At 39.7% G+C, this 27,857-nt stretch overlaps 1 protein-coding gene across 1 annotated transcript in view; it reads right to left on the reverse strand.

The window, feature by feature from the left end:
- The window catches only part of LAMA3 (laminin, alpha 3), a gene marked incomplete at its 5' end in the record, with an annotated part of 108,484 nt that overhangs the window by 75,425 nt on the left and 5,202 nt on the right, over window positions 1-27,857 (reverse strand). The window contains 9 exons of the mRNA XM_009074074.1: window positions 3,183-3,245; window positions 5,516-5,647; window positions 6,646-6,736; window positions 11,193-11,311; window positions 14,377-14,492; window positions 15,956-16,053; window positions 19,064-19,234; window positions 20,770-20,888; window positions 21,497-21,614. Coding sequence (XP_009072322.1) covers window positions 3,183-3,245; window positions 5,516-5,647; window positions 6,646-6,736; window positions 11,193-11,311; window positions 14,377-14,492; window positions 15,956-16,053; window positions 19,064-19,234; window positions 20,770-20,888; window positions 21,497-21,614 — 1,027 coding nt within the window. The remainder of the gene's footprint in view (window positions 1-3,182; window positions 3,246-5,515; window positions 5,648-6,645; window positions 6,737-11,192; window positions 11,312-14,376; window positions 14,493-15,955; window positions 16,054-19,063; window positions 19,235-20,769; window positions 20,889-21,496; window positions 21,615-27,857) is intronic.

Consider the following 27,857-nt stretch of genomic DNA (forward strand, 5'->3'; position numbering starts at 1 on the left):
CCCCACAGAGATCTTTCATGTTTTATGGTTACATGGACAGAGTTGGGTTGGTGTCTGTCAGATGATCTTAAAATGAGTGAGAAATCACCATGAAGGGCAAAATGGGAGCTTCTTATTTTCAGATCTACAGAACACACATTTCACAAGGTACCAATCAGAGACCCCCTGCAGAAGTAGATCAGTGCTTCACAGCTCTGCTGTGACAGTCCCTTAGCAGTCAAGAGTACCCCATTGCTGTGGGTCCCAATGTGAGAATAGCCTTCAAATCCATTGGTTAATAGTAAGACAGCTGTGCTGACTGACAGTACATCAAACAGGCTGACCATGTGGGGGGAAAAAAAAGCCAGTGAGGAAACAAACTATAAAATTCTTCCCTACTATGGAAACACACCTGAAATTGGAGAATTAGAATATATGAGGATTTCATTGTAAAGCACAAGAGTGCCTTGCCCATTTACTGCTGTGAACATTGCTTTGGCCACTGCAAAAAATGGTACCCAAAAGGCACTGTCTGCCTTTTCAGGGCCCTGTTTGATGCTGTACATGCAACCAGCAGCCTTACCTTGACAGGCAGGGAATGAGTGGTGGCCAGGCTGGCAGCTGTCACAATGATGTCCTGTTACCCCTGAGCGACAAAGACACTGCCCAAGAAAATCACAGACTTCAGGCCGGGTACCCACCAAGTTACACTCACACACTGCAAACAAGAGCAGGTATTTCAGAAGCAGCCTCTGCACAGGTTCTTTTATCTTTCTTGAAATTAAAATGATATTATAAAAAAACGTAAAAGCAACTCCCTGATGCTCAACAAGACCAAAATTTTCCCATCTGATTTACTTTTACTCATAACAGCTTTTATTGATTGCCCACATCAGTAGTAATTTAGCATCAAGGGAAACATTAATGAAAGAGCAAAGGAAGCTGGCTCAAAGTACTGGGTTCAATATCACTGTTAAAGCACTACACTTGGCCTGTCCCTACTCAGAGTCTGTGATTTATTGATCCCAAGTGGTATGCCAACTATCGAAAGCAGTTCCATCCCTTTTAGGACTAAAATGAAACAATTTATGGTTTGGATTTACAATCTCAGGTGGGAGTGGTTAATAAAACGCCTAAAAAGACAGTACAGAAGATGATTATTAAAGTTTAAAAACAGTCAGTTTTCTAGTAATGATTAGAAAGGGTAGCTCAGTGCATCAGTGAGGTTGCAAAGTGAAATTAAACACAATTTTTTTTTTACAATTCACAAGGATAAGTAACAGAAATGTTCCCAAGGTATTTTAAATTTCATCAATGTTAGTAAATCCAACTCCAAACTGGCGTCTGGCAGCTGCATCACGCAGAATGAAGGAAATGAACACTTTTAGATCGCAATCTCCCCTCATCACAGTTCTCTTTGTCTTTGACTTGTGTGAATTTTGGGAAAGCCCCTTATCAACACATCTCCATGGCAAAAGAATTTCATCCTTCGGTATAAAACTTGGGGCAGTGTTTTGGCTATACTTGCCAAAAAGGAATGTTTGGCTTACCCTGGCAGAAGGGGTACTGAAAATATCCAGCTGCACAGGTATCACAGGAATAACCCCCAAATCCAGTTCGACATCTGCACTGCCCAGTATTTCCATCGCAGTCGCCACCCAGCACTCCTGCGCCATGGCACTGGCATGCTGAAGAGCACATTTGTGAAGAAAATATTTGCAGCATTAGGATCTTAAAGTTCTTATTTCCCTTGGAAGCCAGAGGGAGGCATTTACTCCGGAGCACAGACTCCAAGCATCAAAGAAACTACTTACGCAGGCACTGGGGGCCAAAATACCCTGGTTTGCAGCCACCTTCTAGGTACAAGAGGAAAGGAAAAAAGGTAAGGAACAAGGTTAGTGCATAAAATCATGCAATTCCTTGTAATTTTGCAAAGAAACACAGTTCAGTGCTTAACAATTACTACTCTTAAACTGAGAAGACTATTTGTACAATCCTTACACATAAACCTCATTTTAAAACCCAATAATCTGAAATTGTGCTTAATCTGCCAGCACAAATTGACAACCTCTACACAGAAGCTTCCACTTAGAGGCAGCTGCCTTTCTTACGCCTTCAGATGCTGTTCATTGAGAACGTAAATAGCTCAAGATCTGTTTTCTCCCATCATATTTCTTAATTTTTCTTGCGTTTTCTTTCTTCTTCCTTTTAAAGACTTGTGAGAGAAGGGGATATGCAACAGACCCTAACCAGAGGCCTACCAGGGCAAATATTTTGGATGCTGTACCAAGGAGATGAGGGGCACAGGAGACTGAGGCTTTGTGGGCTATGATGACAACTGGAGACACTTTCAAGAAAACAACTGGGACTTGTAAATACATACATGGATTTGTACTGTCTGCTTATAGCTAAGTGTCTCCTACATTCACAGAGGAAAACACTTTTTCGTTTGCCAACATAAACTCCATTTCTAATAAAGCAAACAGAAATACAGGTAAGAATGTTGGTCTTTGGATATGGAAAAAGTTTCAAGTTTTTTCAGGTTATTAATCCTGAAGGGCATTACAAGTGTGTGTCTGACTAAGCACTAGCTGTGATGATGTCTCCATACTGCAGTAAAATAATATATGCAAAAAATATAAGGCCACTGAGGGAACCATTGTATAGACTTCAGCCAGCTTTGCAGTTGGCTAAATAAGAAACAGGTAGCTCTCAAAAATCCAAGTCCTTCACTGTCCATGGCAAGGTACAATTGGCCAGGTGAAGAAGGACAGTCCAGAAGCAGAGGCCAGTTAACATTAAAAAAGAGATTTACACTGCAAAGCAGCAGTTGTTGTGTCAGAAAGTTGTACATGCCAGAAAGTCTTGATGGATCTGTTCATAAAAGCACCAAAGAAGATGGTCAACCCCTCCTGCAGATGTCTGCCAGAGGCTGGTCAAAGTTATTTTGATCCATAACTCTTTCTGGAACCAGTTCACTAAACTGTTTAATACCAACATGACAATATGATGAACTTCTGGCAAGAACAAAGGTTCTCTGAAGGATAAATACCAACAGTGGCAAAATTACTACATAAATCTCCATGAAAGACCAACCTAAATGATTCTATGATTCTACAAAAGAGCAGGCACACCACTGAAACAGTGAAAAACAGTAACATGGGGGAAAACAGTGAAATGGGGAAAAAATACTTAGAACTTGCCTATTATATCACCAGCCACATCATCTCTCGGAATTGGAGAAGTAAAAGGATATACAGGAGTATCTTTTAAACAAAAGAAACAATGAGGTGTATTAGAAACAGACACATTAATTTCATTAAAAATCATGACAAACAATGAAGCATCTCCTGTCAATTCTGATATGATATTCACATGACTCTACCAATCAACTTCAGCTTAGGATTTTTTCATTTAGGAACAGCATAAGAAATATTTTACTTTTGATTTCCAATTCAGGTAGAAATTTCCCTTCTCAAAAGAACAGTATAAAAGTCCAGATACCATCTGAAAATGCCACCAAGTTGCTTTCCTGCTCCCTGTCCTTCTGTGCAGATAGTTTTTTTTATGCTAGAGAGTGTTATGAGAGCTATCTATTGAGCTTCATGTTTATTTCACATTTCCTGCTTCCACTTGAATGTCCATTGCCTTCTATGTGGACTGCCAGAATTCATGACATGTACAGTACACCTTTGGAGCTTTTATTTGAGACTCCTCCAGATAGTTGGAATGTTCTTCCCATTCCTAAACATTCCTGATGCTTTAACATCCAAAGTCAATGAGCTAAAAACATCAGTCGGACTTAGATCAATGTCTACCTGAGCTGAACTTTTTCAAAATGCTGGATTTCAATCAAGAGGATATATGATAACCTGGCATGCACTGTACAGCCTGGATTTGTTCTATCACAGCAGTTGAATTCAAACAACATTCATTTTCTAAAGTTTTTTCCTCTGTTTGCAATTGTTTTCCCTTTTCATGAGCTAAAAACATCAGTCGGACTTAGATCAATGTCTACCTGAGCTGAACTTTTTCAAAATGCTGGATTTCAATCAAGAGGATATATGATAACCTGGCATGCACTGTACAGCCTGGATTTGTTCTATCACAGCAGTTGAATTCAAACAACATTCATTTTCTAAAGTTTTTTCCTCTGTTTGCAATTGTTTTCCCTTTTCTTGTACTGTTACGAGTAAGGAATTAAAGAATACCTTGCCTTTCTAAAACACTGTTAAGGCAACAAAAGGGACTTGCCCTAAGATAAGATGCATTAGCAACCACAATGACAACTTCAGATAAGCACAAAAGTGATGAGTTTGCACTAATTCCAGGCATGGCAGAAGTGAGATCTGGTTAGCACATCCTGATTAATGTATCTGGACAAAAATTCCCACTGTAGCACAATATATACATATGTCACCGACCAAACAAATATCACCCCAAGTTATAGGACAGGTGGTATTTGCGACTACTGAACCCCCACCCTGAGGAAGCATGCAAATGAAGGCACACCCATCCTAGCTTCACATGCAAACTAGGAATACACCTCCATGGATACCCAGAATTTGGACTGTATAAAGGTGGCACTCCCAGATGAACAACTGGGGACCTCCCCCCACCAGAAGAATGACTTGGGACCTCCACCACTGAGAAGATCAGGGTGCAGAAGGACCAATGAGACACCACTGGATCCACAGATGGTGACTATCTCTCTCTCACTCTCCCCCCTGCTCTTGCCTATTTGTTTCTAACTCTCTACCTCACATTTATTATTAAATAAACCCCATATTGTTATATGAATGTATTATTGACTTGGGCATATGATCCCATTTGCACCTTAATTGTGGCAGGCGCCTCTTACTAATCAGATTGTAACATCAGCATAGTACCTCTCTTTTAGTTAGACCTCAAGCCTTGCCCTAGAACACCTGTTTTATCAGTTGTCAGAAACACACTTCTTTCTCCTGAGGGCACAAAACATTCCACCGATGCCTTTTATAATCTCTGCATGGAGTCACAAGCTTTTACGCAGAAAATACAATCCTGACATTAAATTTTCTGCTTAATTGTTTTATACAAAATTCATTCATGGGAAAAGCAAGATGAGCAAGTTCCTAATCCTAAGAGGTGTCAAAGAGAACACATATCCATTTTCTCCCTTCTCTCTCATTACAGTCATGTTCTACTGCCCAATCCAAGTGGTCTTTACACCTAAAGACCCTAAGACATTTAAACAGTTTGTCCAGGACTTTAGGACTGGAGTTCCTGACTTACTGAGATAGGCTGTAGACCTGATGTCTTAAATGAACCCAGAATTGTGAGAATGCAGCACAATCTCTTTGATTTTTCAAGTCACCATTGTTTTGTTAAATAAACCAGACTCTCTTTCATACTATGACAACTGATTTATCAGAACATGTAAACGTGAAGCAGAAATGCCAGACGTTTTTAACCAAGTCAAATGTAATTAAAATTGTTAATTCTTTAACGCACATTTAAAATACAGAAAAAGAGGCATTTTTACTTGTATACTTACAGACACAAAATGGATAACCATAGAATCCATCGGCACAGCGTTCACAGTTTTCTCCCTGGAAATTCTGCTTACAGAAGCAGCGGCCAGACCCTTCCTCACAGCCCTCTGCATGCTCCAAGTTACAACTGCAGGCTAAGTAAGTATCAGAAATTAGCCACTCTTTGAAAAAATAATTAATTTGCCTTCTCCAGCAGTGCACAATGGCACTGTAATAGTATATTTGCAGTTGCGAATGCCTCATTATTTAAGGAATTAACATTTGCATGCTGGTACATAAATCCCAAGTACTTCATATCACCAACATATCCCTTAGAAGCAAGCCCTGTGCTATTAGTGTTTAGGTGTTTCTAAATTCAGAAAGCTGCATGTTGTTACTCTACAGCACTGCAGCATCTACCTTCTCTGTGGGAATCGCTCATCTCTCTCCACGGTCTAGACAAGGCACCATGCTCCATCCACCTTCCCTTATACAACACATGCAACATTATGGCCACGGCTCAGTTGATTTCCCATTCATTTCAATACCCAAACACAACATAGCTCTAGTCTCATGGCTCCTTCAGCCTGTGTGTAATCCAACCCTTATCTCTTACCTATACTCAATTCTTTTTAAAATGTTCTGTTAGTAGTTATTCAATTGCATCACCTACTAGTCGATAGATTCAGCACTGCATAAAATCAGAGTAGCTATCCTTGTGACGTTTTGAGCCATAGAATACATTTTTTAAGTGTCCGAAAGACAAAGGATATCTTGCATGCACATCAGAGAGCCAAGAGAAGCAAGATCATGAGAAGAGGAGATGAGAGTGGCCTCCTAGAGGTCCTGAGGTCCTCCTCACTATGGGGTGTGTAGCAGCACCCCAGACTTACGTGATCCTCTCTCCCTATTAGCCTTTTCTGGTTTACTTTTTCCTAATGTCCTGCTGCTGGTCTGAAGCTTTATGCTCATATGAGAAGAATATAATTTAAAAGGTCTAAAGCAACCCAGAAAGTAATTTGCAGCTGCTCTCCAATACCTTTTGGCCACTTCTTCATTTTTCCTCCCCAAAAGACGCAGCCTATGTTTTTATTATATCTAAAAAAAACCTAAGCCACCACCACGAGAAGATACTCCACAGAGAAGGACTCACGTATACAGCCATCAGCAGCTCTCACCGGGACACCGTAAGGACGATAGTAACCTTTTGCACATTTCTCACAGTTAATACCAGCTGTGTTATGCTGTGCAAAATAAAACAAAAGGAGAATATGAGATAAAAAGAGGAACTTGGAAGAATTAAGAAACAATAACATCCTTTACACTGTTTCTATATACAGCTAAGAAAGGATCAGCAAAAAAAATGCAATCAGGATTAGGAAAAAAATGGAATATGACTGCAATAAAGACAGTATTAACCATGTGGCGTTCTTTAACCACCTATTCTTTACAGGCTTCTGAATCATGGTATTCTTGCATAAAGCAGCTGAATTATATCTTCAAAGCGTTATTTCAAAAAGAACTACTAAAAATCTATGGAAAAAAATAATCTTTTTCTATTCCATGATTATCTGTTTTCATGTTACTTTCTTACCATAATGTATATAGTGTTCAAGCAACTGCATCATGGATTCTTCCTCATAGTATATATTAATTTTTCTAATACCCCATGTGTAAAATCAGCAATATCAAAATAAACCAAAACCTGATCAGTCTGGTCAGCACAGAACAGGTTGCCCAGGGAGGTAATGGATGCCCCAGCCCTGGCAGTGTTCAAAGCCAGGTTGGATGAAGCCTTGAGCAACCTGGTCTAGTGGGAGGTGTCCCTGCCCATGGCAGGGGGTTGGGGCTAGATGATCTATAAGGTCCATTCCAACTCCTAAAATTCTATGACTCTATGAGTTTCCATCAGAAAAAGTACATTTCTCTGTAAGTATGTTTTTGGCACACAGAAGAAAAAAACCCTAAGTAATTTGAACTACAGAAAAAATATGCAACTGCCCTGTGAACACAGTCCTGAGTGTATTTCAACTTGTGCAGTAAAGCTCTCTCCTGCAGTGGGGCAGCAGGGGCATGCAGCAGTTATGGCAAGTACCAGATGAGTACATCACAGTCACAAGGCATCCTGGCAAACTCACAGGCACATGAGCAGGGAACCAGAGCAGGAAGCTTTTCTCTGGAGCAAACAAAGCAGTTTCCCCCAGCTCCCATTTGCTGTTTAGTTCCTCTTTAGGGAGTGGTGCAATTCAGGGCTCAGCAGGGAGGCAGCATTTACTGGAGGGGCTGGTGGGCCTTTCATGAGCAGGGCACCAAGGACACTGCACATTCTTTAGAGACTACATCAGAGGCCCCAGCCCAGACAGAGCTTCAGGAGGAGGATGTCACTGTCCAAGACTGGGTCTGGAGAGAGTGCCTGGGCCTCTCCTTAAGACTTGGGGCAAGATCATTAACCTGTGCAGAGCCTGACAGTAAGGATCAGAGGACAGACCAGCACAGCTGATACTGCAGTAGATGTCTGTGTTAGACCACCTGAACCAGAAGGCAAGTGAAGACTTCTTTAGGGAACTAGAGAAAGCTTTGGTACTCGCAGATAATTTTAATCACCTTGGTATCTTCTGGAAGGGCAATGCAGCACGGTGCAAACATTCCAGAAGTTATTCTGAATGCATCAAAGACAATTTCTGATGTAGAGGTTCATGAATCACTTAGGGGAGATGCTCTGTCCTGACACCCACTAACAAGGAAGAACACGTGAAGCTGAGGCCAGTGTTGGCTGCAGTGACCCCAAGACTGTGGATTTTAAGATTCTGAGACTAGTAAGCAAGACAAATAGCAGAATTACAGTCCTGGGCTTCAGAAAATTAGATTTTGGCTTGTTCAGATATCTGCTTGGCAAGACCCCGTGTGAAACTGCCCTGGAGGGAAAAGGGGACCAAGAGAGCTAGTTGATTCTCATGGACAGCCTCCTTAACAGAGGAACAGTTCTTTCCCAGTATGGTAGAAGGCCATCACAGATAATTATGCAGCTCTTGACTGATCTCAAACTCAAAAAAATGTATGTGGAAGATGGAAGCAGGGACAAGATACTTGGTGGCAATACAAAGACATTCCCCAAACATGCAGGAGTGGAATTAGGAAAGTTGAAGCTTAGCTAGAGTTAAAACTAGCAAGGAAGGTGAAATGCTAAAAGAAAGGTTTCTAGGAGCACAGCAGCAGCAAAAGAAAAGCCAGTGAGAATGGGGGCCAATTGCTCAAGGGGAAGGAGATCAAGTGAACAAATTTTCTTAGGGCACACAAAGGACAGGAAGGTGATGGGACATATTCAACATATCTTGCCTAGGGCAAAGTATGCCCAATCAATCTCATTGATCTCTCTGATAAGATGACTGGTACTGTGGGCAGACCCACCAAGATGATGAGGGACTGAAGCACATGACATTCAAGAAGACACTGAGACAACTGGGTTTCTTTAGCATTAAGAAGTGTGAATTTATTGCTATCTACAGCTACCTGATCTGAGAATACAGAGAGAATGGACCCAGGCTGTTATCAGAGGTGTACAGCAATAGGATGAGATACAACTGGCACAAATTGGAACATGGAAAATTTCAATTTGGTATCAGGGAAAAAAATCATCATGAAGGCAGTCAAAGACTGAAACAGGTTGCAATGAGAGGTTGCAGCATCCCAGTCTTTGGAGGTGCTCAAGGCTTGGATGAACAAGTCCCAGAGCAACCTGATCTAATTAGACCTGCTCTTCAGTAGGGACTTGGACTATGTGATTTCCAGAGCTCCCTTGTTATCACACTCTAAAGAAACTGAATCTATCTTTGAATGCAACATTTCAATTCTATCACTTCTTGGTTCAAGCATCCATTCCTAAGACCTTTTTTTTTCCCGGCACAAGTAAAAAAAAAAATAATTAATATCCATATTTTTCATTCATTAAAAAAATTAAATAGATCATTAGGTCAATTCATTTAATCCAACATAACTTCCACATAATTAGTTATGAACAACTCATATCAGTCATATAATCAGGACTCATAGATTTTGACTGATTTTGCTCTTTTATCCCCTGTAAGCAATATAAAAGGAATGCTCATTCATGAACAAAGAGCTGACAGTAAGGACCAAAATGATCAATCCTACTAGACTGCATGACTAAAGTTCTGCACAGAAATGTCAACTGGAAGACAAAAAACATTTCCACTGCTCAGGCTAGTAAAAATAACTCTACTCTCTTCTGACTTCCTTTTGGACAATATCTGATTATATCGTGGCTATAAGATGGAAAACATACCCTATAAATTTAACCTGATATTTCTATTTTATTGTTGTTGCTTAAATAGACCTCTATTTTTAAATGCAGAGCATGACAATACATAAATCATGATGCATGGGTTTCATAGGAGCATAGACTCGATAATCATTTTCCTGTAATGCAACGTTCTGGTCAGCTGCTTGTCACCACACATCATACATCAGATGACTTGACAACAAAAGGAAGACAGATTTCCAAATCAGTCTGGGTGTATTTAACCATGAGATAACTGAACCAATGAATAACTCAGGGACCTCAGGAGGTCAGGTCCCACTCAAAGCAAAGATAAATCCAAGATTAGATCAAGCTGATCAGAGCCCTGTATGGTCTTTCCTTATAGTAATTAGCCAGAGTAGAACAAAAGTTACTCAGGATGAGAGACACTTTTTCCAAGAATGTGTTATCCATTTATGACAGATACAGTGTAAAGTGTCTGATTCCAAATTTACATCTGTTGATTCAATCCAACCGAGTCTCCAAGACAGTTTGTGGGGTTTGCATGATGTGTTAGGAGAAACTGAGCAAATGCCTTTGGCTGGTTTAGAGAAGAGATGTTCAAGGAGGGTAGAGGTGCCTAATGGCAGTTTCCCTCTACCTAAGAGGGGGTTACACAAAAGACAGAGCCAGCTCCTCAGACATGGACAGCAAAAGGACAAGAGCCAAGTGTCACAAGTTGCAGCTGGGAAAATTCCTACTGAACAGTAACAAAAATCTCTTTACCATGTGCGTGATTAAGTGCTGTAAAAGATTACCCAGAGTCCATGTAATGTGCACCCTTGGAAATTTTCAGAACTCAACTGGGTATTTCTCAGTGCAACCAGATATAATTTTGCAGCTAGCTTTGGTTTGAGCGGAGCACTAGTCTAGATGATTTCCAGAGGTCCCTTCTATTACTCTGTGCTTTTCCAATACCTGTATGTTTCCATCTTGGTATAGTCTATATCCTCCTTTACTTCTGCTGATGAGGGAGAGCCCTCTGTATTTTGCTGTAGTAAGGAACCAGCTGTCCTGAGCTGGCATTTTATTTGGTTATTTTTACTTCCTTCTGTTAAGCAGCATAACAGCAGAGTTTGTAATAACAGGAAAGGGAAATTTTTTAGTTGATTTACTTGTTTCATTGTGTGCTTTTATTTGAATCACACAGGACTGAGCATAAGTACAATTTGTATGGGTCTTTTACACATTAACAAGTAATATTGCACAATGTAAATTATTTTCAGGCACCTTCTCCCATGCCTTGAGAACAAGTAACACCACCAGGGAAATGCGTCTTTCTAGGCTGGTGAGCCCCAAAACTATTGGTGTGGACACAGCTCCAACTTGGTAGCCCTCCTTCAAATGTCATTTTTTTAAACTGATCAAAATGACCTTTTTACCTGGCAGTTAATGCAGACTCCTCCACCTTCATAATGCCCATGAATGTTTAAGCTTTCTCGACGCCGATCAACATCAGCATCATAGTAGCAATCAGTGGCATGTCCATGGCAATTGCAGGCTGAAAAAGTAATATTCCAAGTCAGCTTTCTTTATAATGCTGGAATTTACTAATGTAGTAGAGGTGAAAAAGAAGCTTAGATTTTTTTGCGTGCACATAAGCTCAGGGATGTTGGAGTATGCTCAAAGGCACAAATTTACTTATCAACAACAGGATTTTCATACCAGAAACATCGTACAGTCATATAGACGTGAAGAAAACGTGCTTCTAAGGCTTATCAGAGGAGACAACAGTTGTACCATCTCAAAACTTTTTAGTTCTGCATAAACACAGAACTAGGGAGCTCCAGAAGAATGGTCCAGAGCAAAGGGTGATGGATTTACCCAGAAGATAATTTATCCAGCTTCCTACAGATCAGCTATTTGTATCGCATCTTAGTTAAAACTAATCCCTTCCCACTGGTCATGCCTGTCTTCACTGAAATCTTCCAGAACTATAATTCTGAGTAGTAATCAACCATAAGGGCAAGCAGACAGAATAAATCAAAGAGCATGGCCATGGTTTTACCATAAACTTATCCCATGTCTTTTTTTTTCTGATCTGATCTTCTTCCTCACTGGAGAGGAACAATGGAAGTTGTTCTTAAAAAGTTCTTAAGAAAAAATGCAGGAAGCAAAAAAATGCTTTCCCAAGAATTTGGGTGCTAGTTAAGCTTGTAAGCACTCCAGGGAAACCTTCCCAGGAAATTCCTGAAGTTTTGACTCGACAAAGCTATTACTTCATGTTTAGGGAAACCCTCCCTTCATTTGGACCAGGGGATACAATACTCTGGAAGGCATTAGGTTCTTCAAAGCACCTCAAAACAGAAGTTAAGGGCCCTGGACCTACTTTCTTCACTATGAGGGAAGCATATAGGAGGTAATCCTTCCAAACTCTATTCCAGGTACCTGACACAACTGGGAGCACAACTGGAGGACAACTGATTCTCCATGCCTTGCTATATGATCATACAGACAAGAGAAGGGAAACTGGATCACTCTCTGTATCTTCTCTGTCTTTATATCTGAACAGCTGTGGACAAGGAAACCTCTTCTCAGAAACTCTCAACCACACAGCTGAGGGGATGCCCTGCCACCAGGTTCCCTTATGGTCAGCTGACAGGAACCAGATAGGTTAAGACTGGGTTCCCTGGCCAGGCTGTAATAGCCTATGAAGATCTTTGGGTTTTTTATTCAAGTAATTCTTCAAGAAAATAAAACAATGCATAAATGAGATGCTAGCTCAAGATATTAAGTTAGAGAAGGAAAAAAGAGAATATTTTATATATATACATAATTACAAAGTAAATAAAAGCTCCCCTGCCTCTAGGGCCAAACCGTCTGTGAGCTACAGATCACAATTATATGTTCTATCAGCAATGGGAAATTATTTGCTCTGGTTATAGCAATAGCATTTTTGTTCACAGGGGAATAGAAACTCATTCTACCTTATCAACCACCTTTTCACCACTTTGGGCCATTTGCTGACCCATACAGAACCAGGAAACACAGCAAAATGTTGGGCTGATCCCTACAAGCTCCTACCGACCTCTTTCATCAGTTTCTCTCAAGGAATCTCAGGCTTCTGGAAAGTTTAATGAGGTTGCTTTAATTCCTTCACTACTGCCTGCCAGGAAAAGAGGTCTGCACCTGGCAAACACTCTCAACAAATCACCTCAAACTGCTAGGAGCAATCCATACCAAAAAGAACATTTTTTCAGAGGCAGTTAGAAATGAAGTTGTTTTGGCTCAGAATCTTGTAGATGATCTTATATAAACTCATTCTTTAAAAGAGATGACATTATTTATGTTCTTTGTCTATCTCTTTTCTGGCAGAAAATGTTTTCCTTTCAAAGAGGGGAATTTAAATGAGGATTCAAATATTGTTCTAAGATTGTGTCTCAACATGCCTCCCTCCTATCAAACATTTTAATCACATACAACCTCCCCCTCCCCTCCCAAGACTTAGTACTGCAGTTTTGATTAAACAAGTCATCTCTTTATTCCTCAGACTAATTATATAGGTGCATCTCTGACTTTCAAATAAGGATCCCCTGCTAATCGTTTGCACCCACTGGCTATGCAACTCTCAGGAAAGACAGATGAGAAAAATAAATTGGGCCAGACACAAAGGAAACGGTTGTGCACGGAGATGGCAACACTTTCTAAACCACACTCCCTGGTCTGTGGCCAGAGGGATGCAAAACACCCACATGTGACAGTAGATACCTATTGCCAAAAGAAGGTCGATGCCATCGCTTTCATTAACAAAAACACACAAGAAGTGGGAGAAAGGCAAATGAATGGGCTTCTCCAGCTTGAATACTCAGTCTGTGGAGCTAACACACTCTGAACTCCCAACTACAGGCATGGGAAGAGGTGCAAATTTGGAACTGCTGTCACTCCCCACCAGGAATGCATTTGTGCCCACTGACATAGAGGGGCAACTGCCAGCATGAAAATGGAGAGAAGCTCAAGCGCCTGCAGGCAGTGGCAGCCTTGAGCAATCTCTCTGGAATATGAACCCCAAGATGCTGCGTGATGGTGAGGCAATGAAGTTGTACAAAATGCCTATAGTCTCTGCTCTGCTGGAGGGATGCACAGTCTGTTAGCAGACAGCTATGACTGCGCAGAGATGTTGACTTAATGTACTAGAAAAAGGCTTCCACTTTTCTCACTTCATACTCTCACACAGATTAGTATTTTCACTGTTTAATGAGAAAGAAGAACATAAATAATATTCACTTCATTATCTATTCCTTATTCATAGAATCATAGAATCATAGAATTTAGGGGTTGGAATGGACCTTACAGATCCTCTAGTCCCAACCCTCCCTGCCATGAGTCGGGACACCTCCTCACTAGACCAGGTTGCACAAGGCTTCATCCAGCCTGGCCTTGAACACTGCCACCACACATCCGTGGGCAACCTGTTCCAATGTCTCACCAATTTATTGCTATATGGAAAGCAAAAAAGGTGTTAAAACATGCAGCGTGCTATTTATGTCCCATGAACATGTGTGCTACAGCTAATTCCTACCCTCTTGTCAATGCCCCTTTTAACCCAGTATCTTTTTGGCCACTCACGTTCACATATGTTTGTGCTCCCAGCTGTTGCAGGTTGCCACTGTTTCTGATTATATCCAGGGCAGCAGTGATCACAGGTTTCCCCACAAGTGTTATGCTGACATTCACATTGAAACCTGCAGAAATGAAAGCCTCTTAATGAAGCTGGGTTTAAAGTTTCTTTCTTGATTTTTTTAATAACAATTTTTCTCTTAATTTTACTGCAGTCCAAGATTTATACATGGTGTGAAAAGGACAGGATATAAGCTCACATGTAAAGAGGCCAATCAGCAATACTAGAACATGTTGGAATATGTTGGAACTCTCCTAAAATTCTTCAAGATTGATTACTTTAATCATGTGATTATGAGTTTATTAGAACAGATTACTTATACAGTACATCTTTAATTGGATTCAATGGACTGGATTATGAAACTATCCTAGAATATTAAATCAAGATGATATATAACAGTTTGGGATGTATGCTATTTTAGCTTCATTCAAAGACTCAATCTTCTTGACCTACAGTAAATCAAAATATTTATCAGCTTTATATGCACAGCTTCATAATTTTTTCATTATGCTTTGTTTTCAATAATTTTATCAGTGTTTTTAATAAACCAAGATCCTAACTTCATCTTATTTTTTTTAAAATAGTGCGCACTATTCATCAAGGAAATGTAGTTGTTTAGGTTTTTTTATTTAGCTGAAAAACCTACTTAAAAGAGCAGGCTCTAATTATGGGCTAGGTCTTACTATCACACATAGTAACTGAACCCCAGGAGGAACAAAGACCTTGAGACTGGAGAGGCCTTTTCCAATGTTTCTCTCTTATCTGGGTAGTCTAATACTGAAGGGCAATAAAATTTTTAGATTCTCACCTTCTTTATTTACTTTTCTCTAGCACAGATATCTGGAATGAAGGCACTCATCGCACCCACTTACTCTTCATTAAAACACAACTGAAAATATTGCATTGTCCTGATACAAGTTTGTTTTAATGCCATCATGGATGAGAGCTTTATACCAAGTTTTTAAAACATGTTTTAGACAACCTAATTAGTCATAGTCACTTCCCTATAGCAGGCAAGCCAAGAAGCCTGATCTAACTCCCTGTGAAATCAGTGTGGAGATCACAAAGTTGTCAAGGAAAAGGAATAGTTCACTTGGTTTTTTTCATTTTTTTATAATAATGATCTAAAGCCACTGGATCTTGGCTGAGCTCAGTTATAATGCTCAATACATCCATGAAGTTCACTGATTTTGTTCCTGAGTCGGAATTCTAATTTCTGCTGTATGAAGGTGATATCAACTCCTGTTTTCCAAAGGGAACTAAGAGTTTCCATGAAATTATTCAATATGCCAAACTCATATTTCAATTAAAATGAAAATTCTAAGTAAAGACTTTTTTATTATATTTATTTTATTCTATTTTTTGCAGTAGTTTGACATGTTTTCTTGTCAACCATTATCAGATTCTACTTTTTTTACTATAATTAAAAAATCCCTGTAAGACTATATAATACTATAATTAAAAAGGCCATTGGAAAACATTCATGTATTGTTTTTCTCAAAATAATGTTATGCTCCATTTACTTACTGATATTGGTTTTCAGCACTCTTTGCATTACATACTTCAGCATGGCCATGGCAAACACATCGACCACCGATACTGATGTCCTTTATGCTGTAGTAATACTGTGGAACAAGCACAAGAAGTATGTATAGGCATTTCCTTGCTTGTATTATGTCAGAAATATCAACATCAGCTTGCCAAAATCTTGCTTATTAGAACTTTAAGGGCACAACTTTACAAAAAGCTGAATCAGGCAGACAATAATCAACCCTCTGTTAATGTTGATGTCTCATTGTAATTACCAGCAAATCAAAGTCAATACTCACAGGATGCCCGACAGCAACCGGCTTGTGCAGTTCACACCAAATGGATGTGGCTGTAGCTCTCCATTCCCCAGGAGCTACACAGGCACCAGTACCCAAGCCCAAAGCTTGTTCAAAGCCAGCTTGAGGGTGGAGATGTAAAGTACTGTCAACTTATCAGTTTGTAAGACTGTGGTCAGGTCAACAAACAGGACAGGCTGGTATGGACAGCGTAGTTTCCCCATTCAGTCAAAAACTACCATTAAACACTAGAAAAAGACCAAAATCACCAGCTTGGTCAAAATCACTCATGACTCGAGATGGATTTGAGACTGTGACATGAAGATGAATCACTTAGTACCTCATCCTCATGCCTTGCAGGCATCCAGGCAACACAAGATAAAAATTTGATTGGTTCAACTCAGTGAAAATCTCATTAGTGTATACAGAGCCACAGTAACTTCTGCATATATTTTTGTAGCTCAGAAGTTGTTTCCTTGTCTCCTTATATCCAGGCAGAACAGAGAGCTGGTTGTGCATCTTGATATGCACCTTCAGAAAAATTAAAGAGTCAGACTTAAAGTCACTGGAGGATGAAGAGAAGGAGACAGAACACTATGCAGGTACATCTCCTGTGTGCAGCCTATTCACAATACATCCCCTCTAAGTCCAGACTCTCTCAGTGGCGATGCTTCTCCTCTACTCAGCACTGGTGAGGCCACGCCTGGAATGCTGTGTCCAGTCTGGGCTCCCTAGTACAAGAGAGACATGAATATACTGGAAGGGCCACAAAGATGATGGATTCTCACCTATGAAGAAATGCTGAAAGAGCTGGGACTGTTCAGCCTAGAGAACAGAAGGCTCGAGGGAACTTATCATTGTATATAAATACCTAAAGGGAGGGTGCAAAGGGGACAGAGGCAAGCTCCTCTCAGCAGTGCCCAGTGACAGGACCAGAGGCAATGGGCACCAACTGGAATACATGAAGTTCCCTCTGAACAACAGGAAACACTTTTTCACTGTAAGCGTGATGGAGCACTGACAGAGGTTGCCCAGGGAGGCTGTGGAAATTCCATCTTTGGAGATACTCAAAAGATGCCCAGACACAGTCTTGGCCAACCAGCTCTAGGTAGCCCTGCCTGATCAGGGGGGTTGGACCTGAAGGCTTCCAGCAGTCTGTTTCAGCTTCAACCATTCTGTAATTCTGTGATTCATTTCAGTTGCATATACATTTTCTGTTTTTATGTAAGTGGAGTTGCCTGGCACAGATGAGATGCTTCCCCAAGGCAGAGAGCTTTACCAACTAGTTCTCTTTGCTCTAGGCATGTGAAGAACAGTAGGTGGGATATACATAGGAAACGTTTTTTTCCTTCTGAAGTCTCTTTTCAAATACATTCATTAATTTCTAACTGTGCGTGCCATTTTTATACTATAAGTAAAACTTCCAAGTAAAACCTTTCAAGTAAAACCTTTCAGTGTTTTCAGCACAGCTAGAAGTGATCACCATGACTCTCGCCAACATAATTTGACAGTGGTTTATGGCACAAGAGTCTTCACATCACAGTCTATAGTTTCATACAGATTTGCAGATATATGCTTTACTACAAACAGTACTTGTACTGGTTTTGGCCAGTAACAAGTCAAACTAGCAATAGGCCAAACTGACACAGTGTGACATAAAACCTACTCTATATAGTGCAGCGTCTCATGAACTCAAACCATTAACAAGGGAGGCCAGGTAGTTACTCTGATAGGAGAATGGAACTGGTCTGGTTTTCATCTGTTTCCTTAATAAATTTAGCATGAAGTTTTCCTTAGATTATTAACTATTTCCTAGGCTTGGAAGGTCTCTACAATAAAAAAATTTCACTCTCCTTTAAAAATTTAATAAAACAATTGCCAATTCATTAATCTATCTTACATCCCATTGCTAGGAAAACATCAGAAGTTATTTAGACTAAAGTTGTGCTGCTTGCCAAGTAAACTAAATACTGCATTTACATGTACCTGTGTGCAACATCTTAAAATTTACTTAAGACAATAAAGGCACTTAATGGGAGTGCTATCCAATAACAGGAACAGCATTATATTTTTCAGTGCAGAAACCTTCACACACATTTGTGCAGTGCCTCACCCCAGGGTTTCCTCCAATTGTTACTGAATCTTCATTTTAAATGAAAAGGTTAAAAATAGCAATGCAATATGAAGTCTGAAATCTCTGTAAGTATATGAATTTTTATGCAGTGTTCCCTTGAGGAAGATGAACTTCTTTACATTTCCCCACTGAATGGGAGTGGAACTTTGGCCTTCAAACTCTTGGATAGCCCAAAATCCACTGAAAACACCTAGGCATCATCCACAATGATTTGAGGAAAAAGGCTAACTTTCAAGTATGGCTTTTGATTTCTGCTCCTTCAGAAACTCGGGTACTGTTTCCTGAAAATCCCTCTTTGAATAAATAAGGAAAAGTAGTGTCAAATAAAGTTGGATATTTAGTTCCTCAGTTCTGAATAAGATAGTTTAGAAGATATCCACTTTGGCTCTTCACAGCTCCCATGATGCACTCAACTTCCTTGCATATTAGGAAACAGAGAACCAAGATGATCTGTTACAAAATTATTCATTATTACTTCTCTCCATAAATCTGTGCTGACCCAGTTACCTTCTTGTCTCAAATGAGCCTGTAGAAAACATGAGGATATAAAGGTGCTTCACTATAAATTTTATTGTGTGGATGTTGCAAACTTTAAAAATTCACATCGCTTTTTTGGTCTCTAACATGCTGAATACAATTAGTGAATACACACATCTCAATGGAAACAGTACTTACTCTACGAGTTACAGTGGGGTCCCGTTGAGCTTTGGATATCAAGTGTCCAAGAAGAGTATTAGTTCTGAGAAAATGAAGGCGGATGTTTGTTGCTTTTGTGAATTCTCGAAGACTAGGGGAATAAGTGAAGTTTTTTGCTCCAGGGCGGCCGTTTACCAAAGATACTACAATCTAACAAAGAAGTAAGCACACTTTTGTTAAAATATATCAACTGTAAGTGTCAATAGTGGCACAGAGCAAGATTAATAAAAGAATCCAAAAACTTACTATTGTTTCTGAACATATGCGCAGTAACAACTGGGCATTTCATATGGAAGCCAGGATATTGGGAAAAATAGTGCGGTGAGTCTTGGACCCTCCTGAATTCTTATTACCCATATGGCACATCAGGGGGAAAAAAAAAGTGCCTCTGTTTTGAAAACAGTAGGTACAACACACAAAAAAGTACATGTTTTAATAGGAGAAAAACAATAGGTTAAGTTGCAGATAGTTATTTTAACAGTTGACAGTGTCAATGGGAGTTTAGCCCGAATGAAAACATCAGGTTTTGGCTCTTTCCCAAAGCACATTTATTTTTGGGCTAAGGCACAAACATTCCTGGAAAATATTATTGTTACCAGGTCCAGTGCCTGCAAGCATATTAATGGTCTTTTGGAAGAAAGTACACAGTGTTGCTTTAGAAAATCCCCTCACATGAAAGCAGGTTTATCTGACTTCCAAAACAAGGGCTCCAATACATCTTTTTGTTTTGTAAAGAAACAGCTGCCAGCAGCCTAGCAATCATGAACCTCTATTAAATGAACAATCCAGTATGTATCTACAGGGCTTAGTAAAAGCTTTCATTTATTTATAACCATCTAGATAACAGGTTTCTATTCTTAAACGGCTCCTACACTCTGGAGCATGTAACTAGGGAATGATGACAGTTCCGATTGCAGCACAATTCCTTCAGGAAAAGTCATATGGCATGTAATAGGGGCTGGCACCAGCAGTGTTCTGTGGAAATTGTTTACAATATTTTATTAGGAATATTTTACAGACATGTTAATAAACAAATTCTATTTTAAAATGAAACCCCAGAATCATATGCTCAAATCTCTGGATAACTCCTGAGGAGTTCAGATCTGGATTCTAACCACATCAAGCATAAAAGAGTATCAGGAGGAGCCATCAGCACAGCCAGGAGTTTAACATTTGTTCAAGTAACACAAGCCACAGTTCTGTCTAGTAAGGAACAATGGCCAAAATCAGAGCAACATTTTCCAAACACATGTATTATATTATAAACTTGTAGCAGTTTTATACATTCTGTTTTTAAACAGCTATGTATTCTTCAATGGTGGATACCTGTTTCTACAGCCTTTAACACCATGAGCAATTCTAGTGCACTAAGTTCTGCCACATACAATGGAATTGTTCAGAAAATGCACTCAAGACCTTCAGATGCAAATGGCTATAGAGAGGTACTTAAATTATGATCAATAATTGCTCTGAGCAGACCCTACCTCCATAAGGAATGATGACAGTTAGGAGGAGTCAGGTGACCCTCCCAAAATCTCACCTTGGTTATAGACTTAATCATGTAGACTCAAGCAGTCACAGCTGAAAACTTACATCCAGTTCAAGGTTTGCATTGAACCAGCAAACTTCAGAAGCCAATGCTGTTTGCTTGCAGCATGACACATTACTTTCCTAAAAGCACTTACCTCTCCATTTTCAAGAGGCAGAATGCGAGAGTACTCTGTGGTGCAAAGGATATCACTGTCCCTCCTCACTGGAAGATTAGCTTCCTTTCCAAAGCGTTCCAAGCAATCTGCTTTGGAGTCTAGTTAAGCAAGAACAAAATTAATTTTATATGAGAAAACAAGCATTATTGTTCAAATTTACATGACCTGAGTGAGAAACATCCCCCGTGCTTTCAGGTAAATTCTCCTCCATAATAGAGTAAAACCATTGTGCATCTCAGCACAAAAAAATAGAAATTCCTAAAACCAATCATTTCTCCTCCTAAGCAATTCAGAGGTGCCTGACAGGACATGACACAGTATTTCTCATATAAAAAAAAAAAAAAAGCTATATATGTACTCCAAGACTTTGCATTTTTGCAAGAAACTCCAGGGTCCCATGGGATGAAGGACACTGCAGTTCTGACATAACTAAAACCCAAGATAAACAATACAAAACAAAACAAAACAAAAATTTCCAAGAGAGAGAAAAATATTCATTTGCAGAGTTACACTTTCAAAATATCACACTCATACACTCTTGTCACTAGTTTATTGTGGCTAAGACAAGAGAAATGTATTTATCATTCACTGTCTTCACTGTAGTTGAAATCTTTAGCGAGCCCCATGGTTTGATTTTGCTGCTACTGAGCAAGTGATTAAAGCAACCTGTCCACAAAAGAGCAGTGACACAAGGATTAATACTTACGAGCAAAATACTGCCAGGGAGTGTAAGTTCTTCCAAAGTCCACTGATCTTTCTAAGATCCAGAGATCTGGCCGAGGAGAGTTTGCAAACTTGATAAGGATATAGGCAACATGGAAGAGCTGGTAACAGAATATACACAGATCTTGTCAGGACCTTTTTTGAACTCTATAAAAGTACCACAATAATAGAATTAATGCAAATAAGCACCTTTTCTTTAGTGTACAGGGAGAAAGTTATTCTTTGCAGTTTCATTCCCATTAAAGTAAGAGGCCAGATTCTTTGGCTATCTCACCTAGCAATGTGCTCAAGTACATTTAGACATCTGCAACAGGACTATGTTAAACGTTAAATTTCAGAACAACTCTATTGCACACATGACTGATTGCTTGAGTGTGTTGAGGGTATAATAACCTTGTCTCAACACTGCGTTGAACTAAGATACTTTTGCACCATCCTGGTACATCTCTGATGCATTCCAATCACGTAATTGTGCTTGTAGTCAAGAAATACCAAAATGATGTAAGAGAAAACGCACACAGCCTTTACACTGGGACTCCTTTGGTTATGTTTGATAGTAATCTCAGACACCTGCTCCCTTATTTTAAGAATATTTCTAGATAATTTTGCCACTTGACAGATCTTCCAAGTAGCAGAAGCAAGCCCACCCCAGAGTTTTCTGAGTATCAAATAACACAGGAGAGATTCTTATAACTAGTAGCTCATTTGTTGTCTGAAACAGCTCAGAGAGCTTCATCAGTTCAAGGGTACCAAGGCCAAGAGTCCCGTTTGGCTTCCTTAGGTGCTCATTGTATATCGCAGCAATAGACCATAGAGACAGAAAGCTCCCAAACACTACAGCAAAAAATGATTTGACAAGAAAGCAAATCTTATTGTAAGCCTTTTGGGATAGTCCACAATCAGAAAAACCAGAAACATCAGTAAAATTACCTCACCACAAAAGGCTGAACACAGATTGATTCTAAAGGTCATTTCACCTTTAAACAACCACAACATGGATAGGAACTGCCAATAAAAGTAATCCAATATGAAAGTACAGTCAATATTCAAGTGAAGCTGCAGCAGAATTTCCCACTCAACAACCTCAATTGAGAATCTGCTGGCAAAAGATTCTTACTTTGGTGGAGGAGGCAGGGAGTTACAGTCAAATGTCTGTCAAGTAACTGCTGCCAGATCCCTCACATCAAGTACACCCATGCAGTTTATCTTTGCTCACAAATGTCATAACCCTGAAGCTAATACTTTGCAAAGGTTATTAAACTGCAAACCACAAGTGTGTACAAGCTCTCAACCACAAACTTGGAACAGCATCTTTTGACACCCCTGGCTCATTCAGCTGTCAGCTAGGAACAATTCAATAGCTGTCACACCAACTGGGGCCACCAAAAGCCAGCTGCAAATGGTGAACAACACAGTGGAGCAGATACCTGGAAACATTTGACCCTAACCAGTATTGCAAATGATGATTCCATGGCTACACACACATTGCCATCGTACAGCTACATGCAACCTCCACACATCTATCTCAGACATCAGCATGTGAATATCAAAAGTATTCACAGAAGAAAGTAAAACCTTCTCATGGAGAAATGGGAAGAATTCAAGGACTTCAAGGAACATGCTCTCATGATAATACTCCACAACCCAGAAGAAAAAACAAATGAAAACTTTTTGTTGTGCATTCATTTAATACAGTATGTACAACAACTATCCATGGCAACACTGTTTTACATGCACCAAGGCATTTCTGGAACAGGCATCATACGTTGAAACCTATTTCAGAAACTGCTGTTTGCTGAATGTTGCTAGCCTACGTCAGTGGAGAGAGAACTGGGGCGGGGGTGGGAACCCCAACTTCTCTGTTAGTGTTGAAATTTACCCTGCCTACTTAACACAGCCTGACAAGCACCAACCACCTCCTGAGATACTGAATTAGGTACCTAAACACGCAGACAGTATCTACAGACGAACAATGACTCACTAGATAACAGGGTTAAGCAAAGTAACTGTCAGCCATTCTGTTGACAGAGTCATGACAGAACCGAAAACTATGCACAATGACTGCATAGATGGAGTAATGCCCTTGAATTACTGATGGAAAGACTCTATGCTGATTGCTAGAAATAGGTTAATACTTTGGTAACTGTGGCAAGATTTCCTCTTAACGAGTTTCTGATACTCTTACTCAGAACTTCTGCTACTCAGTCGGCAATTTTCAGAGTAGGGATATTTGCCATACAGATATTACATATCATCCAGTATGGCCATTCAGTGCAAAGACTGGTATCCTTCCAGGAAAATATAATAGTTCTGAAATTTCTCCAAAGAAAAGAGGAATGTTTCATGTTCTTGCTCTTGGGCAGCCGAATCTCACAAGGGGAATTTATGTGCTCAAACTAGGTTTGCACTGCACAGGAAAAAGACTTTCTTCCCTATGTTTTAAGGTCTCTGGGAGTCCCATCCTTACAAGCATGTTAACAAGTGTGGATAACATTTTGTGCGTTGACTAACATAGATTTAATCAAGACAAGTGGTTTAGAGAGCTCAAGAGGAATCACAGGAAGCATATAGATAAGGTCCTGGCTTCTCCAGGGCTCCATTGCTTGGAGTCACATTGTGGAATCATTACAACAATGACCTTCTACCTACTCACCAACAACCAGATGACATCTGTTTCAGCTTGTCATACATACTGTTTTACTCAGATGCTCCTCGAAGCGCTGACACAGCCATTCTCATCTCATCTTCCACAACAAATGATACCTTGTCACAAATGTGAGCAACATAGTAGCAGTGAATTCCATTTCCACAGTGCTTCTGCACTGCTGAAGAAATATGAGACAAGCTCATTTACACACCAGTGTCACCCTGGCCAAAACCAAGGCACACAACAGTTACACAGCTGAATCAGCATGTGGCACCTGTCAAACACCTGTATGACACATCTGCTATGAAACTGTGGAATTTGCTTAAGCCTATGACTACTCAATGTATGTGAACTTGAAATACTGTCCAATGGGTGTATTATACCAGGAGCTCTGCAAGTCTGTCCCAGCAGTACACTTTGCATACTTCCATGCAAGCCACAAAATCGAAGCAAAAAAGTATGACAACTTCATGGTACCATTGCATATGTAAACCTTCAATTCACATGCAACTCTCCTTACATCTCACAGGTTGAAATACTGCTCAAGTTTGTACAGACACATTCAGAGAGGAGAAAGGGATGAGTCTCAATAAAAATTAAATTAGTGTTAGTTAATGCCAATATTTCATCAAAACGTAATCATCAGCCTTATCATCTGTGCCAATGATTTGGTTTTGACCTGGATCAAGGATGCAGAATAGCACCTGAAAATTCAAATTTCTGCTGCGATTAAATACTGACCAAGTTGATGAATGATCTCTCTCCAGATATGATGAGGCAACAACAGAAGAAAAATAATCCTTGGCTTAGCAAGTAAATCCTAGTTAAAGCTAAAAGAGTAACCTTGCTGATGTAAAACCTAGAAAACCAACTATTAAAGTCAATTTTAATCACATATTCTAAGCTGGCATTTCACTAATTTAAATCTTGGTCCCTACCTAATACCTACCCTGCAAAACAGGCAGATAAAACTCAAAGCAATGTGTTTCTTCAGCCATTCACTTTTGAGCAAAAAAGAGAGTGAGTGTCTTAATTTTGGGGGAAAAAAAAGTTTATTTGGTTGCTTTTAAGCTGAATTTTTTCTATAAAAAAAAACCCATTTGTCTTTCAGAAGGAGTATTAAAACTTCAAGCATTAAAAATAACTGGTTTGATGCAATTATATAACAAAAAAAAATTGCAAAAAAAAGGCTGAATTATGGCTTAATCAAAATTCTGACCATTTTATTGTATGAATTAAGACCTAACTTTAAAAGTAGAACCAGCATTTTGTTTCCAATAATGAAAACAAACCACTCTGGAAACACATGCTTGAAAGAGGATGTATTACTGCAACCATCAAACATCATATCCTGCTGTAATCTAGCAGCATGGGTCAAACCTGATGGATTGTCAGCAGCTGGAGTTTAATCAGTTCCATATTGATGTGACTTCCTCCTGTTCACTCAGGTTTGTTCAGATTTGAAATGTTCTTGTGGGCAGTGACCTTGAACATTCACAAAAACCCAGATAAAGTTTAGTTTTTTAAAATCATCCAGTAGAATGAGCAAAATGTCCTCTAAGAAATAAAATGAAACTTCAGCGATACATATTACCATTATCACATTATAAAGACAGAGAGATTTCTATAGAGGCTCTTACATGTGATTTAAGGTGGGATTGAAAGAGTTCATTTAAATCAATTGAGAGTTGTGCTGTACCATTATTGCTAATGATACAATATTCATGATGTCTCTCAGCAATGCACACTACCTATTTTAACCCAACAGAAACAAAGCTTCCTGTTACCCAATGCATTCTCACAAGAATTCTAAAAATCACCGCTAGATTAATTTAAAATATTTTCTCTATTTTCTCCTTAAAAGTTTAAACAACTCTTTATAGAGAGGAATTTCCAAGATTTGTTTGAATCTGCAAAAACGTAAGGGAAGAAAGTTAGATGTGCATATATAAAGGTATAGCACATTTTCCTCCATTTCTACCACCATAAACTCTAAACAGAATCAGTTAAGTGCTAGACATAGACTAGCACAAAAAAAAAGCACACTGTTCAGAACAATCAAGATGCTGTGTGCAGCACCTGCAGGGAAAAGGTTGTTCTTCCCTTGTTGATCATGAAGAATAGAAAGTCCTGGAATACAGTAGCAACAAGAGCCCAGCTAAAGCCAGGTACACCATTTAACTGAGCCATTCTATAGGTCTCAAGATGTGTTCCAAAGGATACCACAATATTTCATGTAATCTGAACTGTAGAAGTATGGGGAACAGCTGTTTCCAGCAGGATGGAATTTCCTCAGACTGCATTAGCAGATACATCTACACCACCAAAACTTCCATCATCATAGTAAGACTGTTCTTCTAGGCTTCTGGCATTATCTTGAATAATGTGGCTCATGCAGGGGTGGGATTTATGGAAGAGTGAACTGTGCTTGGCATCCGCTCCAGAACATACCTTAGTGCCACTGACTGCATAGGATTGGCATGTGCATGCACATTACTTTTTAATGTAATGAAGCCTTAAGGTCTTGAGCTTTGTTTTCTCTCAAAGATCAAGCCATAGAAGTAACAATCTATTTAAATGAAATAAAAATCCCATGTACTCTGGTTAAAATTAAAGGCTTTGATTTCTTGATGTTGCCAAGAGGGAAGCACTCCCTTTACTCCACATCTCAGGAGTACTTGAGGCACCATTTCAGATGCAGATACTGTATGAAACACTCCTGACAGTCAGCATTTGCCCATTTTCAACAATGTATTTTGCAGATGAAACTGTAATATAAAAAAAGTGCCAACTAGAGAGAGCGGACTCAGCCTTTCTGGCAGTTGCCAGCTGCTCTTTGGATATGTGGAAAAGCAGCTATAGCAGAGGTGCAGAGAAAATCCTGTGTAGGCAGTAGCTGAGAGGCATTAGATCTCCTGAATGTGTTCCATCCGGTTCAACTGTGTACACATATATACAGCAATTCTACCACCGCATAAAAAGTGACAGCAACTGGAGAAGCTCCCACTGCACAGGTGAAGCCATTCCTTGTGTGCCAGCTTCACAGCCTGGCACACAGAAGCCAGGAATAAGTGCAGGACTTTTAACATTGTTCAGTTATCACTGTACACCTTGCATTCATATCATGCTTTCATTGAACTAGCCACTGATGCTAAAGGGGGTGTATAGTTAGGTAAGTCAGGGCCTGTGAATATGCTTCATTGATGTGTCTGGAGATCTTGTCTCTATCCCAGCTGATGGCAGGACCAGAAGGGAGAAGCTCCCCACACATTCTAGAGGGAAGAACTGCTTCCAGAAATGAAAGGGTAGTCCATTCTCTGGGTTCAATCAGTCCTTGGTCCTTTTGCCAAGGCTGCAGGCAAATACATCAATGACTGTCAGTTATTTTCCTGAAATTTCTCATGCAGCCACTTTTCCATTGGTATCTGGACAAAGACCAACTTGATGCTCATAATTATTTCTTACATATTGCCTATTTCTTCACGGAACACTGAAGCTATTCATATGGGAAAGGATTTGTACAATTCAGCCCTCAGTCGTCCAGAAGATAAACATCCCTTATAAGGGCCATGGTCCAAAGTAAAAAGAACACAGTAGTACTGTCAGCACTGGGAGGACACACAGGGAAGTGCAGAGGGTTGGAGACTAGCAGCAGAGGTTCTGCTTTTACTACATTGTGTTGAAAGTGAGGTATTTA

This window comes from Acanthisitta chloris, unplaced genomic scaffold (genome assembly GCF_000695815.1).
Source record: "Acanthisitta chloris isolate BGI_N310 unplaced genomic scaffold, ASM69581v1 scaffold25014, whole genome shotgun sequence".
Lineage (NCBI taxonomy): Eukaryota > Metazoa > Chordata > Aves > Passeriformes > Acanthisittidae > Acanthisitta > Acanthisitta chloris.